General features: G+C 36.5%; 1 protein-coding gene across 33 annotated transcripts in view; it reads right to left on the minus strand.

The window, feature by feature from the left end:
- Positions 1-628: 628 nt before the first annotated feature.
- FAM49B (family with sequence similarity 49 member B) overlaps positions 629-20,203 on the minus strand; it is a 96,739-nt gene continuing 77,164 nt past the window's right edge. For 11 of the 33 annotated variants that reach the window (XM_015283140.4, XM_015283137.4, XM_046929349.1 and 8 more), the window contains 10 exons: positions 17,018-17,100; positions 11,057-11,178; positions 9,278-9,383; positions 8,532-8,668; positions 7,835-7,912; positions 7,621-7,737; positions 6,390-6,469; positions 4,696-4,822; positions 3,837-3,907; positions 629-1,418 (listed from right to left, as the gene is read on the minus strand). In XM_015283140.4, coding sequence (XP_015138626.1) covers positions 1,355-1,418; positions 3,837-3,907; positions 4,696-4,822; positions 6,390-6,469; positions 7,621-7,737; positions 7,835-7,912; positions 8,532-8,668; positions 9,278-9,383; positions 11,057-11,178; positions 17,018-17,090 — 975 coding nt within the window. In that variant the 5' untranslated portion in view covers positions 17,091-17,100 and the 3' untranslated portion in view covers positions 629-1,354. Of the gene's footprint in view, positions 1,419-3,836; positions 3,908-4,695; positions 4,823-6,389; positions 6,470-7,620; positions 7,738-7,834; positions 7,913-8,531; positions 8,669-9,277; positions 9,384-11,056; positions 11,179-15,191; positions 15,392-17,017; positions 17,101-17,257; positions 17,496-18,125; positions 18,209-20,203 lie in introns of all 33 variants that reach the window. The other 22 variants (XM_040690973.2, XM_015283139.4, XM_046929366.1 and 19 more) reach the window with 8 other exon arrangements.

Raw genomic sequence — 20,203 nt, forward strand, 5'->3', positions numbered from 1 at the left:
ATGCTGACAACTTGTTTTAAGCATAATCACAAAACAGACATGTACAAGGTGCATTATTATTTGCCCATTGATGCAAAAACATGTCATCTTCTGGGTATATTCTCTCCAGCGGTTTTCATTTCCCATTTTCCCATTCCAGCTTGATATTCTTCACCAAAGCTCAATGCTTGCTCTGGAAAAACACTAGACTAGCAGCAAGGCAACATTATTTAGCATAAATATGTACAGATCTGTAAAAGTTTACACTAGTATACACCAAGAGAGAAACTGATCATCCCACCACAGGTATGGAAAGAGCCAGACTGGTAGCCTGATCTGGAACACCATTCTGATGGCTATGCAAGCCAGCATGGGTAGTCAAAATGAAGTTTCTTCAGCAATGACTACCAGGACCTATATGTATTGGACAGTGTTCTTCCCCTCTCAAAACCTGGTGACAAGGTATCAACAGAAAAGAAAGTAAGAGCCCTGAAATGTACTAGGTTTAAGGTCAGTGCACTAGACTCTAGTGGTTACTGGTAACGAAACAGCAGAGTTTTCACTATATAAAATTTATAAATTTATTTTTTGTAAAAATCCAAAGAGCACGAAGACATCTCACTCAAAATACTGGTAAATCAAACCACACTTAGAAAAATGAAAGCTGATTTTATTATCTTATCCACAGCCAATCATTTGACATGAACATGCATACGTAATTTTGCTACGCACACACCACAGTTTAACGTTAGTTATTAAAGGTTAAACATACAACATACATCCTTACAAAAATGAGTCAAAATGCAAACGTAACTTTTAAACAAAACAGTTTTTACTCATTTAAAAAAACCTTTGTGTTGGGTACCATTTTGTACAAACACAGTTAATTTAAACAAATCTGCTTTTAGTTTCCTCATGGTTGCACATGAAAATAAGCTGCAATAGAAAATGAAGTCATCAAGGGATTTTTAAATAGCAGAAGTAGGCAGTCTTGCCATGCAGAAGAAGCAATATTAAATATTAGTTTTTCAAAAAAAGAAAAAACCACAAGTTTAAAAATATTTAGTTCAAGTCACAAATCTTTCCCCAGTACAGAGAAATCCAAATACAACGCATAATTAGCTGCCACTTAGGATGGCTATTCTGAAATGTAGAAACTTTCCAGAATTGTAATTTTTGATTTGGCACAGAAAAGAAGTCTGAGCTTACTTAAGAACAAGAAAGTGATTAAAAAAAGGTAAACAGGAAGAGAGAAAAAAAAATACAAAGCAAGAATGAATGAGATAGTAGTTGCAATCACTAAAAAAAAAATCTGTGCATCTCAGTCATTGCAGAATACTGTCTGTCTACAGCAGGTGCGAGTTCCAGGTAATTGTTATTGCAACATGGATTTAATTTGCTTGGAGGTAGTCTCATCATTCAAATGCTTTGTTGTGTACCTAAGCACAGAAATAAAAATCAAGTTTAGAAAAACACAAACTATTTTGTTTTGGTACAGACAGGTTGAGGTATAACTGAACAAACTGAGTTTATGCTATAGAAAACTGTACAGCCACTGATCAACACCCGTTCCTCTTACCAAGAATACAAATTAGACTTTCTGCTCTGGAAGTGCTACTACTATCAGATCTATACCCCAGCAGCCTTGCACCAAGAGGAAATAAAAAAGCTTCAGGTGGATGTTGGCTCATTCTCATATGCCACTTTACACTGAAGTCACATGCAGTTGTGAGAGCCAATTGTGAGCACCAAGACTGAATTAGTTGAAGGTGTTGCCCATGAACTCAAACACTGCTTCAGAATTCTTTCTTCCGAACTTCCATTAACTAAACCACTTAAAGATCCCTTAAAGGCAATGCCTTAATTCCCTGTTTACTTAATTAGCTGTGCTAATTACATCTTTAAAAGGTATATATACAAGTGTTTTTTCCATTCTTTTCCCTCAAAATTTTCCAGGGCATTTTTTTTTTTTTTTAATCACCACAAAAAACTCTGTCAGATCTTATTTTAAAGTACTGTGTATACTCCGTGTTGTGATCTGTGCACAGTTCCTTTCCCTGATCCTATCAGAAAATCTTATTCTGTAATTCAAGTATTTAATGAGTTAAAATTAGCACTTTGATTGTGATCCACAACTGCACTGGTATTTTACACATTCACTAGCAGAATATACAATGGATTGGTTTTGAAAATCATTATCAGTGTAGACTTCACGACGTTTTGGGAATATAGAATTTCCACTAGAGCCATAAGCTTTTCTAAAATCTAGAGAAGTTATTACACTTGGTACTCTGCCCATGTGAAAAAGCCGAACAACTTGAATATTTATAAGAATTTAATTCCAAACACCTGAAATCTTTCAAAAAAAAAATCTATACTACCTTCCATTTACTTTTAAGACCTATGATTTATCTCTTAGAAAAGAAAACTTCCAACCCAAATCCTCCAAAATCAAAGACTCAAATTGACTTAATTTCTCATGATGTCATCTTGAACCCTTTTCCACCATGCAGGCACACAGCAGCTCAGCATTGCTTCCCAACAATTCCAAGTGTGATTTAAAAAAAAAGATTTCAATATCTTATCGCAGTGAATCATCACATGTATGAAAAACCTGCACTGTTAAAATATCTATAGATGCGTGAAATGGGTTAGTGTGGCAAAACGTCAGCATGATAGCACAGCTCAAGTTCATAGAACTGAATACAATGGAGTGAGGACCTGAGCAACATTTTGTGTACTTTGCTGGGCAGAAAATAAATATTAATAGTGTTTTCTTTCTAGAAACTTGAAGACTGATTACTATCACAAGAAGCTCAGAAATGAGTAACCATGCAGGTATGGAAACACTCAAAACTTTCCAACAAAGAACAGTTTTTTGTGTGTGTTTTTTTTTTTTTAATCTTTAGCTAATAATCTGAAAAAGACTTGCCCTATTAAACCACCCATAATACTATATTATTTCACTTCTTACTACAGCTGGACACAAAGAAAAAGAAAATTAAAGGAGTTTCACTACTGATAAGAAAAAGCCAAATGAGCAACATCAACTTAAGCTTCCACATTTCAAATGCACAAATAGCCATACCTAATTATAGTTACACTAATGAATATGGTACTTTTTCATGTATGCACAGAAGAGAGGCCTCCACCTATCTATTATGTTTCATTATTTCTTGCAAATCCTCTGATGCTTGACACCAACATGAAGAACATGTAGAGATATAACTGTATGATCCAGTTAGCAGTTTTTAGGCTGCTATACTGAGTTACTTGCTCTTTTTCACCTCTCTTATTTACGAATTAACCACTTGTCTTGTATAATCTACAGCAAACTCATTGATACTCATGCTTCAAGTACCTCTTTATGAATACTTTGCAACAGCTTTTGGTATGTAAGTAGAAACTGCTCCTCTATCTACCCTGTACGTCTGAAGTTATCTGTGAAATATGAAAATTGTGCTAAATTACTCTCAGACTCTGCTACTGATACATGGCATCACTAACATTAACAAACTACACAGCTAAGGATATGGCCAATACAAACTAGTTAGCCAACAGTTCTGCCCTCAGGTACAATTGCTACTCCGTCACATACACCTTTACACCCACTCTTACTCTGAATGCAGCTGATGAACATAAAAAGCTATCTTAGAACAAATTTACAACCTAACCTTTACAACAACAGCTTCTTCATGTGTCCATGTCTCCAAACACAATGGGAAAGAAGTCTGCAATAACCACATTCACCTTTTACCTTCAGCACTGAACACTTCACTGCTGAAAAGAACACTCTGGACAATTTCTGAAAATTTACAAAGATTTCAAATAAAATTAAAAAAAAAAAAAAAGATTACCTGAGAGCATTTAGAAGGCCTTCTACACTGTTAGGAGGCTGGTCTTTAAGAACTTTGATGCATCCTTTCATCTAGGAGTCAAAAAAAAAAGATGATTTTTTCATACAAGTACCTTGCAAGCTTATGGAAGCGTTATCTATTATTTGCCAGTGTGAGAAAATTACTTAAAAATTGCAAGAGTGTTCTTCCTTGATATTGGAAAGGCATTAAGCTTTCAGCATTATGTTGTCTTATAACAGAATAACTCAGATCATTCAAAATCTGCTTATCTTTACACAACACAACATTGATGTGAAACTCTGATGTATCAATATTAAGAATAAGTAACTGTAAGCACAATCTTTACCTACAATAGATTTTTGGAGAACAATTCAATTCAGCTAGTGAAATAATGACAAAATGACAATTGGATAATACTCCATATCAAATAAACACTAAGCAGCACATGATAACAGCATGCATTTCACAGACTGCTTCCAAACAAACCAAGTTAGACCTGAAGACTAGCAAAGAATGAAACATTTTACAGGAGTGAGGAACAAGCCAGATGCCACTGTTATTTTCAGTAGTTTTGCATTGCACCTTTCAACACAAATGACTGTTCACAAGTATTTCAAGTCACCACCTGAACTCCATCACATTTTTAATGGCCTGACAATAACCACTACGTATCTGAAGCCTGTTTTATGTTTCTCATTGCTTACGCACATGTTTTGTTGCCAGTTAACACTATCCTTTCACTATCAAACCAAAGGGCACATCTGCTACTAAAACCTGCACTAATAAAATCCACAAAGAAGAAAAAACCTACAAAACAGTTTTAAATACTCAAAAGATTACTCAGTAACAAAAAACTTACATCAATTTTAGAAGTTTTGGCAAAAGCGCCCACCGGATGCACGTGGTCATAGAGTATGATGACACCCACCATTACCCTCAGACAGAATGATACTGTTTCCTCATTTGTAAACCTGCTTCTATATTCACTGTAATTGAAAAACATGGAAAATTATTCATCAAACAGATAAAGGTAATCCCTAGTAATGCCCAAGATAAGTTTAAAGAGAAAAACTGCACTCTGCTTTGCTCTAGTGCATCCTCATCTTGAGTACTGAGTGCAGTTTTGGGTACAAAAATATAAAGAAGGACTAAAACAATTAAAGTGTCCAAAAGGAGGCTGCAAAGATGGGGAAGGATTTACAGGGCAAAACACATGAGGAGTGGCTGATGTCTTATGGTTTGTTCAGCCCAGAAGACTGAAGGGAGGCTTCAGTGCCCTACAGTTTTCCCACAAGGGGAACGGAGCAATAGGACCCGAGGAAATGGCCTGGACCTGCACCACGGGTGGGTCACATTGGGTATCAGGAAGAGGTTCTTCATCAGAAGGTGGTCAGACATGGAAGAGGCTGCCCGGGGCAGTGGTCTCATCCCCAAGCTTCCAGACTTGAAGGAGAGTTTGGACAACACTCTCAGACATAAGGTCTGAAATTTTGTGTGGTCCTGTGTGGAACCAGAGGCTGGGCTCAATGATTCTAGTGGGTCCCTTCCAGAGCAGGGTATTCTATAAAATCCTGCCATAAATCCTTAGAGAAAGAACAGTTCTGAGAGTTTCCCTTTTTCCTTTCAGCAATCTGACCACAAAAGCAAATCCACTGCTTAGAAAGCGATAGCTGGAAGTTACAGATTCTCAAATCTAAAATAGCACCTTGTCACTATGTTTCAAACTTCCCCCTCTCCCCAAAAAACTTAAACAAAACACACCAACTTTGCTTTCAACATGCCTTATCCTTTCTCCCCTCTATTCCCTAAAATGCAAGCAACCCAAGCTTCTGATGTCGGGAGAGGAGGGCAATGAAAGCCCAATGGTAAACTACTTTCTTGAATCAGACGACCATTCCAAAACAGAATAATGGTATAAACATTGGGAGATAATAATGAATTTCTAAACGTATGTACTGAGGTATTTGATCTGAACTTCTTTTAATTTGACATCATGCCTCTTGTCTGAGGAATTTTACAACTGGGAAATGATTTACATCACATAAGAAATACAAAGCTTATTTTGACTTTGTATCCTCAGAGCCTCTCAAATTTAGAGTAGAATTTAGGCGTAAGGACAGCCTATACTCATCTCAAATTCCCCAGGCAAGGGCACTGTAACTTTGTTACAGCCTTCAGCCAAGCCAACTTCCAAGGAGACACCATTAAGCACAGTTGCTGATAACCTCTCTTCTAGGAGGCCCTAGGCAATCATGCTCAAATGGTATATTTTCCTGAATTATATATGAGAAAACCATTTATAAGTACCACCAAGAGGTTGTCTAGCTTTCATAGCTGTTCTATTTTAAAATATTAATATGTTCAGAAAAGTAGACCACGTGATTTACGTGGCTAGCAAAATACAACAAGTTAGTTGTTAATCTTGACATGAAACTAAGTTGGTAAAAAGATAACACCAAAATTCCTAGTTACCCAAACAGTTTTCCTCTTTATGAATAACATCTAAAGATATGGATATGATTAATACACAATATTACAACTATTAATACTCACGGGGTTTCCAGCATGACCCTACACACACTAGCCATGGTGCTTAAACAATCTGTAGTATTCTCTATTGGTAAATTTTTATTCTGAAAAAGAAGATAAACAGTTTTCAATTCAATTATTGTGAAAGATTATAATACAAAACATAAGTCAGTTATCTGCTGGCATGGCAGTATGGAGGAATTAAAAACTTCAGTACAACTATGGTAAAGTTAGGTTCTTTTGCACAAGTTGTGCTCTGCATTTTTGCTTTTGTTGTTTTGGGCTTTCAACGTTACATTAAAAGCTGGCAACCTAAAGAGTAAGTCTACAGAACTGAAGCCTACCATAACCATTTTGCTTGCAGAAATGCACCACTGACACTATTGATGTTTAGTAAGTTCTAAAGGAAAAAAAAAATCTAACCCGTTCTCTTAGGACAGACTTCTGTAGCCAAATATGTGCAGCACATGCATGTCTTTTCATGGAAGACTTCTTGTTTCAGAAGAATATCTCAGTCACAGAAATTTAAAACAAGAGGTAACTTTTCAAGGCATTTCAAGTGTAAAGCAGAATGAAGGAAGAATTTATTGAAATTCAAATACCACTTTGTATTCGTATTCTAACACAATTAGTTTTATCATATAATCATATAATGTACTATTTTTTTTAATTAAAAATGGTGTCTTCCATTTGAGACAAAACATCATAATTATCAAGTGTCCATCAGAATACAATTATTCAAAGTATCATTGATATTTAGATAAAGTGAAACAGGAATGCATTACAACATTGGAATATTTTTCAGGATCCATTCTCTCTCTCATTAACCTCAGTTGACTCTAAATAGCAAAACAGAAATGCCTCCAGAAGGAGAAAAGGAAGCTGCACTGCAATTCCCACTCTATTTTAAGCACAAAATCATAAAATTTCAGGGCAAACAGTTTGAAGTTTCTTTTTCAAGTACCAAAAAAAAGCAGGCAGCAAGCCTACCTTATAGGTAGTACTAGAGGAAATCTGTCGCTATCAGTGTTGTGTTGTAATACTTCCTGCTTATTTTTTGCAATGCATCCACAAGGTGGCTAGCTGACATTGTTCACCTCTACAGCTTCTAAGAAAGGCACTTCTCGTTTCTTGAAGTTCCAAAACAAGTTGGATTTCTGGATGCAAGAATAAGCCCAGTAGTTCTGTCTCCAAAATGACGCATGGCCCTGGAAAACTTAAATACACTATCCAACCCATAAATGTATATTCTTACCTCTGACACAAATTTTGTTGTAGCATCACTTAAGGTTTTCAACATTGGCGTTGCTTCAGCATAAAATAAAGACATTCTGTTTGCCAACTCATTATTTACTTCATTTTCTCCTTCTGCCTGTAAAGCAAAAGGAAAGAAGAATTCAGTTGTTCTTTATATGAAAAACTAGGTAGTACCACAAGGTTACATTCCATATCATCTAAAGGTTACCTACTGGGACATTATTAATCCTCATACGGCTCAGAGTTCTTCTGTAGTAGCTGAAGTCATTCTGTATAGCAGGATTTGTCATCTATGTAGATATGGAAGCAAAAGAGTTAAGACAAACTACAAGAAAAATATAAAGACAAGATTTCATAAAATTTAGTACCAAGAAAAAAAATATTTAAATTCCTGAAATAAAAGACCTGTGTCATTATGAATAGAGATACACAGAACAAATCTATCTTATTAAATACTCAGATTTTTCAGAACGAGATCTAACAAGAAAAAGAGGAGGTTTTCTAATAGGAATTTGAAATTAATAGGTTGAAAAAAAAGTTTTTCTATGTTTGTTTCCAAGGATCAGACCAATACACTGTTATCATGTGAGTTAAGTTCTTTTCACATCAACAAGAAAGTACCTGCCCAGCCATTAACAATAACACTAGCATTATCCCAATAGATGTGCCAAATTCAACTGAAGAAACATGACTAATATGAACTGAGGTGTAACAAGTGTCTAAAGCTAATATGATATTTCTTCTGTGTTCCAGTTTAATCTAACTGTAGGTCATGTGAACAAGACATACATAGCAGACATAAGAATATTTCCTAAATGCCCTATTCTAGAACAGAACACAGCCCAAACTTCACTAAATAGAGTTGTTTTATTTTTCTAACCTACTTATAGAATTACACCAAGTTCTTACCTTGAGCTCATCGAATCGGAGGGTAAAGTGAAGAATTTCTGCAAACTGCTTAGCAAGAGCCTGCTCTCGCTCCAGGTGTTGTGTTGGTGAATACGGAGTGCTTGTCAGGGCTCCCAACAGACCTCTCAATCCTGCCTCTTAAAAGAGAAGAGAATGCTTCACAATATACAACCGCACCTGCTTCTTGTATCTGATACTCTCACACTAGACTTAAAATATTAATCTGCCAAAACGCATGGCAATTAATAACAGACTTTGTGAATGGTTTCGATGTGTCAATTTCATCATATTTACTTACAAACTTCTTTGGAAACTATGCCTAATCAGCACTAATGACAGTGATGAAATGCTTTTCAAAAAGCTTTATTCCAGCTTTGTCAGCAACAAATGCCAGTTATCTTCAAGAAGATAAAACAAAATTCAAGACAGATACCTATCACCAGAAGTCATGTTTTATTTCTCTGTTTTTAAGATAAACTCACACTGAATATCTTAGTGCTCTCCCAGGTTACTACAGGGACAGGAGATGTCAAGTATACTCCTGTCCTCTCTTCTCTCAGGTAGCCACTAAAGTAAGCTGACTTTCACATGAAATAGGTGGTGTACAAAAAAAAGCGCATAGAAGGAATCTTGCAATAAGAGCTTTTCTCTTGTAACAAATGGTTGACCTAGATGTAATCTATGTCTATATTTCAAGTGCACAAAACTAATGAAGACAAAAAGTAAGTTCATGCCATTCAACTTACCTAGTCTTTGAGAAAATTCATAGAATTTCTTTAGTTTGCCTACTAATGGAACAACTGCGCCCCATGCCTTCTCTTGCAGTTTCTCATCATTGGGATGCTGTATTGCCTTATATTAGGAAAAAAAGAGGAAAAGAGTATGCTTAGATTAAGAATATCCGAGACTTCATTGAAAAAAAATCTATGCAGGGTGATTGTTAAAAGAAGTTATCCAGCTTTTCAAATACTGAGCACTTTCTAGTAAAGAGATAAGCCTGCACTAACCAAAGACTGTTCCAAAAAGTGCTAAACATTTGTGTTGAAAATAAGTATCCAGCACTGGAGAGAAAAGCAAAACAAGAAACACCTTGGATAAAATAAATAAAATAAATTAAAAGTAAAGTTATTCAGATTATGAAAAATTACATAACCAGATGTAGTTAATTGAAATCAACAGCTTCACTTGCAAGCAAAGCAGTTCAGTGATCAAATTCTCTAATATTATCTACCACTAATTTCAGAAACTGTGAAGAAAACAAGCCACAACAAAACAATACGTTCACTATGAAATTCAGGCTAAACATTACAATAGGGACATTATGATACAATCAGCAACATAAAGATATGGCATATACCAGAACTTTAAGGCATATAGACCTCGTCTTTACAGTAAGTTTTCAAGACAGCTAACACTTTGAATTCAATCTCTTCAAGTTTTTAGAACAGAAATAGGACATTTCTGCAACTGAAATTTATCAAGAAAACAGAAATAAAAATCTTATAACTCCCTTGCTCCCTTCTTCAGTCAAGTCCTTGACTCCAAAATCTGTTTTAGTCAACTCTGGGCTGCAAGTTTCAGCACACTTCTTTCTGGTCCCTAGAAAGCTTCCTTCAGCCTTGCCTACGTCCTCTCAGCTGCATGTGTCTTTCTCCACAGGAGCTTCAGGCCTTGGTGCTGTGACACACCTTACTGCTAGATCCTAGAGTCTCTCCTTGAACATGCTCCTTCCTTAAAGAAAGGAATAAGCCATCTCCCTTCCCCAGGGTTGTGTGTGACATAGTTATCATTCTTAAACGTAACTTACCACTTCAGAGAGACTGAATAAAAGCACATGGCACTTATGAAAGCTGAATAGCTATGAATTTCTCCAATTTATATGGAGTGAGCAGAGACTTGTGTCTAGTAGGGTTTCTCACAGCACGTTACAGTGAGAATTCTCCTCACTTTAGGAGCAAAGTAGCCCCTACTCTTGCATCTGAACCAGAAGAAGAGGGAACTGCAAGAGCATTTATTCTACTTTTTCCTGAAAGTAAAAGAAAAATGGAGTGACATGCTGTACAGGAGTCCTGTTTCCATTCCAAACACCTACTTTAGGTAAATAAAAGCCACTTTGAAGGTATTGAGAAGCCTTTTGCATTAGGATTCTCACACATCAGACTTTTCCAATCAGCACACAAAAGATGTTGACATTATTTAACATTGTATTGCAGTCATGTTACGAGCTTGTCAAATGACCACTAACTTGTGAAGAGCTAATGTTGCAATTGGTTTTCTTTATATTTCCACAATTCCATAAAACCTCTGAGAAATATGCTATTACACATGTGCGTTAATATTACTGAAACAAGTGACATCCATTTCGCTGTTAAAAGGAACATTCCAAAGGAGAATTTCAAGACAGCAATTTTAATAGGCAACATGCTCTGCCAAGACAGCTCCTGCAAGCAAAGTTAAATTCCAGTGATACTGTTAGGATCAATGAACAATCACAGGCTGTGCACAATCGTAACGCTCTGGCTCACCTCTCGTATTTCATGGCCAGCTCCTCTATATGACTGCAAGTCTTCCAGTATTCCTTCTGCATCCTTTAACACTACATTCACCTGATTATAAATTTCCTTTTCAGATTCTGTAGGTTGGGCATCTAAACAGTAGAACATATTAAATATATATATATATTTTTAACAACATTATGGAATTAAAGAGGCACACCATCACCTAGGGGACAAATTCTTCATACAACTCACTAACAATCCCTGGTTCTTGGAAGTACAACTATGTATTAGGAACTCCAAAAGAGAGTGAATTGCATTTATTTTAGTAATATTTTACCTTCTTTTAGCAACCCAAAAAACCCCCCTGGAGTCTACTCTGACTTATTTACTGTTAGATTCAGAAAAGAAATCCTGGCAGGATGCCTTTATGAGCACTGTGTAATGATAATCAACCCTCACCATAGGGTGCAGTGCAAACTCAATGTAGAGTAAGTCTTAGCACACTCACTGCACATATACTAACAACGGAAATGAACACCTAAAGGTTATCTAGGATTACTACATAAGCTTATTTTTCCTCTCCTCTGCCTCCCATTTGTTAATGGCAGGGAAAAGTGCTGTTGTATCTTCTACTTCTAAATATAATTAATTCACAACACATTCTTTATTGCACTAATTGCAAAACCATAGTTGAGAAGAAGATCTAGTGTAAACTTTTCTCTTCCTCTTTTTTTTTTCCCCATTTAATTTTAAGGATATACATTGTCTTCCCAACAGTATATTTGATTATTATTTCAGAAAGCTCTATATAAGTATGTGTTTAAAGGAATGTCATTCAATAGGAAGTATGTTTTGAGAAAACCAAGAGGCTTTAACATTTAAACATAACCACTTCAGTACTTCAGTATAAATATCTCAGACTTGTTTTATCTGACATAATTTTTTCTTTTAAAATACTGATGAAAGCTCTAAAGTTAGGTCCTCTTAGACTGATATAAACAAGGTTAATTACCAAAGCTGTTAGTGCAGCTATTTAAAAAAAAAAAAATCATCCATTTAAGTGGGCAAAATATGATATTAAATAAATATCAGGATATTGTAATTCAAGGGTTGTCAATAGCAAAAGTCAAGGGATTTATTGCTACCACCCTTCTACAGGGACAAACAAAAATTATCTTATGGGCAACACAGCCTCATAATTTTGTGCAGTTTAAAAAGCCCAGAAAAGATCTTTAATGAAAGTGATTTTTCTATGATCCATAAATACAACACTCACTAATGGTGATGGAAGTCAGAGACATTTAAATTAAAAAAAGAAAAAAATCCCAATATCAGTGTTACACAAGAGAAAATCATTATAAAGCAGAGTTTGTACTAGAAGAAATTAAGTTTCATATGCATTGCCTGTCTGGATTTTGTTTTAATTTTTGCATAATATTTCATAATTTTATGGTTCATCAGATAGAGTAGGCATTATTAGCAAACATGCCTACACAGATTTTGCACGAGTTTAACTGTGTTATTTTGAGAACCACCAAGAATTATCATGGGTAAAATTAAGCAGGTCACTCCTTTAAAAAAAAAAAAAGTATGTACAAGAGCACCACACTGATTAGGCATCGAGTAAAAGTGGCCAGTGCTTTTCGGATCATCACAAAGGTCACATTTATAATTTTGAAAGCTGCTGAAGACTGCTGTAAGAAATGAAGACAAAAAAAATGAAGGAATAGAGCAGACAGGTAAGCACAAGTTGACTGGCAGCAGTTCATGCACAAACATGAAATGCTATAGTGAAATACAGACTAAAATGTGAAGCTCTGTAGCATTCCAGATTGTGTTGTTAAATAATGCAATCAAGACTTGCCACTTGGATTGTCTCACGCTGAGAACCCCTCTTGCCTATTTAATTTTTCATGACATTTTTCCTTCACCCTCTCTACTAAGGACAGTCATTTTTCAGCACTGGGGGGTGAGGGGCTGCACAGCAGAAGGGCTCACAAGAACTCCTCCTTTTTTCAAAACCAGCAGACAAGCAGAACAGATGTGATACTGTGACCTTCCAAGTTTATAAATGACAATCATCCTATGAATACAAATTATGAAGTCTTTGCTGACTGGCTGGCTATGTATGGCAACCCCTTCATCTCCACAACTCTATTTCTCTTTGGATGTAAGGCAATTACTGTACTTCAATTCCCTACAATGTTTCAGGAAATCTAAAACAATGACTTTATTTCATTTGTTGGTGGTGTTCCTTTTATTGTTTATAAGTAACAAACTTCTAAATACACATCTTAAAGTGTAGGCACTGGATTATTTCTTCTGGCATGTATCTTATTTTGGTACACTTTCAACAGACAAAACTATAACTTGTTTTGTCCCAGCTAAGCTCCTCTCCCATCTGTAATTCTTCATTGCCAAGACATGCAACGAAGAGCTACATTTTTAGTTAAAGAACAGTGCAAATATAAAAAGTAAAGCCCATAGGACTGTGATGTGAATGTAAAATAATTTAGGATGGAATAAGATGGGATTAAAAAACACAGTGTGGAAAAGCTTCAAGCCGTGGTGCAGGCTGGCTCAGAACAATTGGCTTATTGGCTTTTCACTGTATTGTGAAAAAATAAGAAGAGAGAGGCTCTTCTCTCCAGTGTCCCTGGAAGCTCCAATAGACAGAGGGAGCATTTGCACACACTTGTATGTACGTGAGGACTCAAGCTGTGGGGCCTTTATTTGAGCCACTATGAAATTTGTTTTCCTCACTATGGAAGACATGGACCAGGAATGAAAGACTTACTTCCGAAACTTGTCTTGGTAACTGAGAACAAGCAGCCGGCAATGCCAGGCATCCAAACAGCAACATGGAGGTGGTAACTTCAGGGATTCCCCCCTTCCTCTTACAGAGAATGTAAATTCATGTCACAACTGCATGACAATGCTTTACTTTTACCTGACAAAAACTCCCATTACAAGAACAAATAGAGCAAGCACAGCACAGCTTGCTGAGCAGTTTCCAGGTTTGATATCATTGCCAAGGGAGCTAACCCCTGGTTATTCAGGGCAGTTTTCCCATCTTTAATCCAATAATAAGTGCAGACTGATGTCCTTTGAGCAAATGAGAAGTAAATTTTACATTTAATCAGAGTATTACTGCACTAAATGCAACATACATTTAGAGTTCAGAAAGCTCACACAGTAACATGTTAAAGACAAGAGACTGGACTTAAGCAACATACAAACGCTGTCATGTGAACTAAACACTATGAAAGTATGACAACGTGTTGCATGCTAGGAACACACATTTTGTGACTATTTAAAAGCATCTTGGTTGGCCTACAGACTAAAGAAGGGACAGAAAAAATGGGTTAACAATTAAATAGTTTTTGCTGTATGGTATAAAACTGGTATTCTTCTCAGGGAAGAACACATTAAGTTATCTGCAACCATATGGAACTCATCAACAAGGGAGAAATTCCAGCCTGCTGGAGATGAGTAACCTGGTCTGGAGGGAGGTGCCCCTGCAGGGCAATTAGAACTAGATGATCTTAAAAGGTCCCTTCCAACCCAAACCATTCTATGGTTCTATGAAATTATGTATGCATCTCTACCGTAACAGGTCTGGAGAACGCTGTCTTTGTGGCTTCTCTGAAACTTAGCTAAGATTTTTGCAGGTAATGCAGAATACTTTCAGCACTAGCTTGAGATCACCACCTGCAAGCAAAAGTACTCTGCAGCTTAGCTATTATTCAAACTAGTAAGTTTGAAAAGGATTGCACTGTTGACAGCAGTGACACCAATATAAGCTTCCCACGTTGTACATGGCTGCTGAAGTGGCACTGCAGAGATTTTAGTAGAATATTTAAAATTATTTGTTTCAAACAGCTGAGTTGAATGACCAGAGAAACCAGGAGCTTAACCTGCATTAATGCAGGGAAAAGCCAACAGCCCATTACATCATTTTTTTTGTCTGCGTTTTGATAGCCGGTCATTGAAACCACTGCAAACTAGCACAAAACTACATATCTGAAAGTCTTGGAAACCAATTTAAAACCTTTCTACATTCAGCACCTGTATCCCCATAAAACTTTTCACAGATAAGATTCTATCGCTATGGTATTGTGCTAAGGAGCATTTAACTGGTCTGCTCATTCCAAGGACATACCTGGATTCAAAACCAAAAGATCTAGGCCTGTGTATTATTGGGTCAGGAAGGTAATACAGCATTGGCAAATTTGTTTTTAATACAGAGCTTACTTGCTCTTCCCCATAAAAACATAATCCTATGTATCCCAAGATTAAGTGCCAAGTCTTGAAGAAAGATCTTGACTGTGTCAAAGTCAAGATTCTGTCAAGGCAAGCTATCTGAAATAGAGTAGAAAGAAGTATGGGTACATAGTACAGCAGCAGAAACACACATAGGACAGAGTTCAAAATGAAAGAACAGTCTAACAACTCAGCCACAGTGTAAGTCACTTAATTTGACTGCGTGTATAAACATTTCATGTCAGCAACCTTCTTACTCTCATGCCAAATCATGTTCATGCTCAAAACATGCACTTAAAAAAAATGTGATGGATAAAAACTTTTAAAAAATTAGCAGCAATTATCATCACAAATGATTCTAGAATTATGCCTCTTGTATTCAGCTACCTTGAACTAATGTGTAGTCCTATTAAACAGTTCGTATCTGCAGACTAAGCTGGAGTTCCAATGCTCCAATATTCTCCTGCACCATTTCTCCCTGCTTCACTATGTCACTTCTATTCAGAAATTATGTGATACTTGAAATGTTCTCAAATAAGTTTTGTTCTCCAGTTCTTGAACGCAGCCCTTGATTTCATCTTCCTTTTATGGCTAACTTGTATGGCTACTGTCATCCAGTAAACTAAACGTTCAGAAGATACAGATGATGAAATCAACACTAGAGGATAAGGGTTTAGAAACATTCCAACCAAAAATGATATTAAAGCATAACCATATTTCTCCAAGCATTCTCTTTTATGTTAGAAATAATATAACCAATTGGCACTGTTTCACCAAACAACTGAAAAATAATTTAGGGGAAAGAAAAGATAATCAATCTTGTATTATACATATCATAATACTTTGTGGTGTTTTTTTTGTTGTTGTTGTTGTTGTTATAGTATTCCAATGTATTTTGTTGCAAGTTAAAATGCACTTGAACATTATTTTTCTTATTTTATGCTAGCTGATGCACAGCTGGGGTAAAGCACATCCCAAAATAAAGTGATTAAACATGCATAGCAGCAGCCAACACCACTTACCTGCCATTCTTAGGCTACATTGTATCATGCAACAAAAACTAAAAGCAGAAATACCAACAGCATGTGAACCTTCCTGAACGCTTGGCATTGATCAAAGGTATACCTCTCTTAATTTCAAAAGCAATTTGACTTCTACAGCACTTGCTGAGCCCTCTCTTAAGGAGGGATGAGGTTTACTGTCAAATTTCACTGCCAAATCAAGTAAGGTTCACATACACACCTCTACCATTGTGATGTTGGAGAGCTATGAAGAGCTGTCGTGAGCCAATCAGTATACGCTGCGTTCAGCATCTAGAGGCATACTGGAAGTGTGCAAAGAAGGAATCAGATTTCCTAGTTTGTCCTTCTTTAAGACACATATCTCCTTGTAATTTCAGAATGCCTTCAAAGAATTCAAGTTCTTTTAAAAATTGTTTTCAAACTTTTGGTTAAAAACTAAACAGAATTTTGGTTTTAAAATGGGAACTATATCAGATTCCAGCCATAAAATGTAATTTGAAAGTATTCCTGGAAACAAAGATTTTACTTTTTAGAATCTTGGGTTATTTAGATTATTACTTTTGTCAAAAGTTCACTGAACTTTTCATAGCTCAGGCATGCAAAGCTGTTAGAAAGATGGCAAAGTGAAAACATACATTTAGTACATGACAAATGCAGTCTACTGCAGGCAAAGAGTAATAGATATATAAAATCATCTTCTCACTTTCAAAATCAAGGAAAAAATTTGGCCCCTGCTCAAGGTCTGTGCATGTCAAAACTTTAAGAAGGTTCCCCATGTTAAGGTACCTGCCAAGACAAGAATGAGAGAAAAGAAAATTTTCCTTTATAAGAAGGAACAGCCCAAATATAGTCGATTGAAGTGGTGGGGAAGAAGACCAAGGAGTTCCATCAGGCATGGACCCGTCCTTCAGGCTCCCTCTTTGCCAGGGGGAGGAGAGCCCACCTCGGGGCCGTCCAGCTGGTGATCCCAGAGATGCAATGCAGCTTTCCTGTCAGAAGTGACGTACATCAACATCTTCACAGCCTCCCCTTTGAGAAAGGGGCACAACTCCAATTGGAGGTCTTGTGACTAATTCTGTCCCGGTACACCTTAGCACCAGTGTCCTGAGCAGGAGTACCATACTGAGGGCTAATACCGTATTTGCCAGCACTGACATGGTTGTAACACTACAGGATTTTACCTGATGGGACAGAGGAAAAGTGTTTTAATTTTGTCAGCTCTCATAATTTTGAGAGATGATCATCACAGAAAGTTCAATCAAGATGCATCATTTCATTGTGCAGTAAATGCCAACACAGGTAATCCCCAGTTCTCTTACACAAGGTGCCTAGAACATTTAAGAAGTTCAGGCAGTTCTACATTGGACTTTTTGATGTAAAAATATACATTAACTGCACCATGAATGAATAAACCAGAATCAGGAAAAATTTAGTACTTGCTGGTATATAAGACAGGATTACAGAGAACAACTGCTCAGTACAGATTACCATGGCATACTGACAGAATTTTTCATTGTATGATTACTTGATTTGCAGGCAGATGGATGGACATCACTGACCACAGAGACCCAAAATGACTAAGCACAAGAAAAGAAAATTTACACAGTAGCATGATGGTGGCTTGGCTCCTACTGAGAAAAAAAAAAACACAACAAAAACACAAAAACAAAGGCAAAAAAACCAAACCACATGCAACCCTTTTTCAATTTGCAGATTTGCAACTGAGTCCCCTAGCCTTCATTGCAGCAGGTATAAGCAACCCTCTTCATACCATTTCAAATGCACCAGCTGTGAAGGGCTGAGAGACTTACTTTCAAAATCCAAGAAAAAATGTGCTGCATTGTGGTCTATGTCCCTGGTTAGCACCTTAATGAGATTACCCATGCCAGCAAACCTAAAAATAAAAATGGCAAAATAATTTAGTTCCAATAACCATTTCCTATTTTCAGTACACGCCTGGGTTAGGTGGAGCGGGACTTCCATCCAGGTTTGCACACTGCAGATGCATCACCTTCTGGTGGGATGTAGTGGATGTGCACTAAACAGTGCATTTCTTCTCTTCTTCTCATTGATTATTGAAAATATGAAGAGTAATAGTTTCAACAAAAATGAAGTTCTGAATTGCCATCTCCTTCTTAGCTTAAGTATTATGCTACCAAGGATGAGCAATTGTTTTGCTGCAACCTACAGCCAATAAAAGCCATTGGTACTTAGGAGAACAGTGACCTCAAAAAGACTAGTGTTGCTTTATGCCTGATTTTGACTCTCTTCCCCATCATTCAAAACAAAATTTGGGAAGTGTCTCAGTAGCAGTAATCTGTGACCAATGAACAGTTCTTCCCATCAAATGAAGTAAAGTTACAAGTCCAATACAAGTTAAACCTTTCAAAAAAAAAAAAAAGAATCAAGTTGCAACAGTTCATCTTACTTATGTTTGCTGTCACATTGCAGCTAAAAAGAAATGAAAAGTAGAAGGAAAATTAAATAGTCATTAGATTAATCTAGGTCAGATAAGACATTTTCAAACATGAGTATGTTTCCAGTTTTCAGTAGGACAATGAAAATACCACTTCATGAAGATGCAGTTTTTTCAATAACTCTCCAGTGTCTTACAGAAGACAAAAACACTTAAAATCAGAACCCTGAAATATCAGGAATTCAGCGAGGTACTGCTGCAAGTCAAACTCAAGGTATTACTGATTTAAAATCTTTTAAGAATAAGCCATCAGTCAAACATTTGGACTCCAGCATAAGATCTAAAAAGCAAGCTTCAAATTAGTTTAATTATGTCAGTCAGTGTCTTCTCTGTCTTCTGCTTTGAAAGTGATGGTTACTTGGAGGGAAGCAGTATGTAAGAATTGTGAGTTTATGAGGAATTAAAAAAAAAAAAAGCAAGGTGATGCCTAAACAAAATGGTTGGCAGACCAAGGCTTTACAACTTGTGCTGCCAGATTTCTTGAGTTCCCAAAGAAAATGCAACCAGTGTAGATGAAAAAACAAACCATCAGAAAGTGATTGGTTTTTCAGGATACAAAAGGTAGAGAATCAGTGAATTAACCCTAGATTTTTGAAAATTACTCAGGGCCAAATGAGTAACATTAATCTAACAACTTCTGCAGAATGACCAAGCAACAGGTACAAATCTAGATCTGTAGAAAAGCAGCTTTGATTACAGTGGTTTCTGCTTATCAAAATTCATCACTGCATGCGCTCCTTTGCGTGCATTCGACTTCTTTGAAACGTCAGAAAAGCAAAGTCCTGTTTCCAAATCATTTAACTTCATTCAGAAGTCAGATCGCATCTCTCAGCCTTTGTTTAAGGAAGTTTTAGGTTAGGATGTTCAGTCGAGACTCATCTTAAAAATAGATTATCAAAACAAATACTTTTCTACAGCTTTCTATTCCAGAGCTTACCCAAGCAGCTCTTTGCCAACACTGTGTAAACAAGCAGTGCCAGAAAGCAGAGAATCACTTTTTTGTATCTCACGAGCATATTCTGAAGCAAAGGACTGAAAGAGTCACTTGGCCCACATCTCAACAAGGGTGTTCATAATCTAGAAAATGCTGCAATAGACATTCTAAACACTTTCAACAAGGGCATTACAATGGCAGAATTGTTGCCTAATGCCACCTGAGCCTGTAGATTCAGACTCAAGAGCCAAATCTCAAACAGTGCCTTAAGCATCACAATTCCAATGTTAACAGACAAGTAGCAAATGAAAGTAAAGGGTATTAAGAGCCTACAGAGACCTTAAGCTACACCTAAAATTAGAAATTACTGGCACATTTCAGTTTATCAGCTGCAACATCTGCCCATTTGCAAAAATTGTTTCAATACCTTGTATGAATTCCTCTGTGTAGTTCTGCCTTTATTTTGGTATTAACCAGTC

The sequence above is a fragment of the Gallus gallus genome, chromosome 2 (genome assembly GCF_016699485.2).
Source record: "Gallus gallus isolate bGalGal1 chromosome 2, bGalGal1.mat.broiler.GRCg7b, whole genome shotgun sequence".
Lineage (NCBI taxonomy): Eukaryota > Metazoa > Chordata > Aves > Galliformes > Phasianidae > Gallus > Gallus gallus.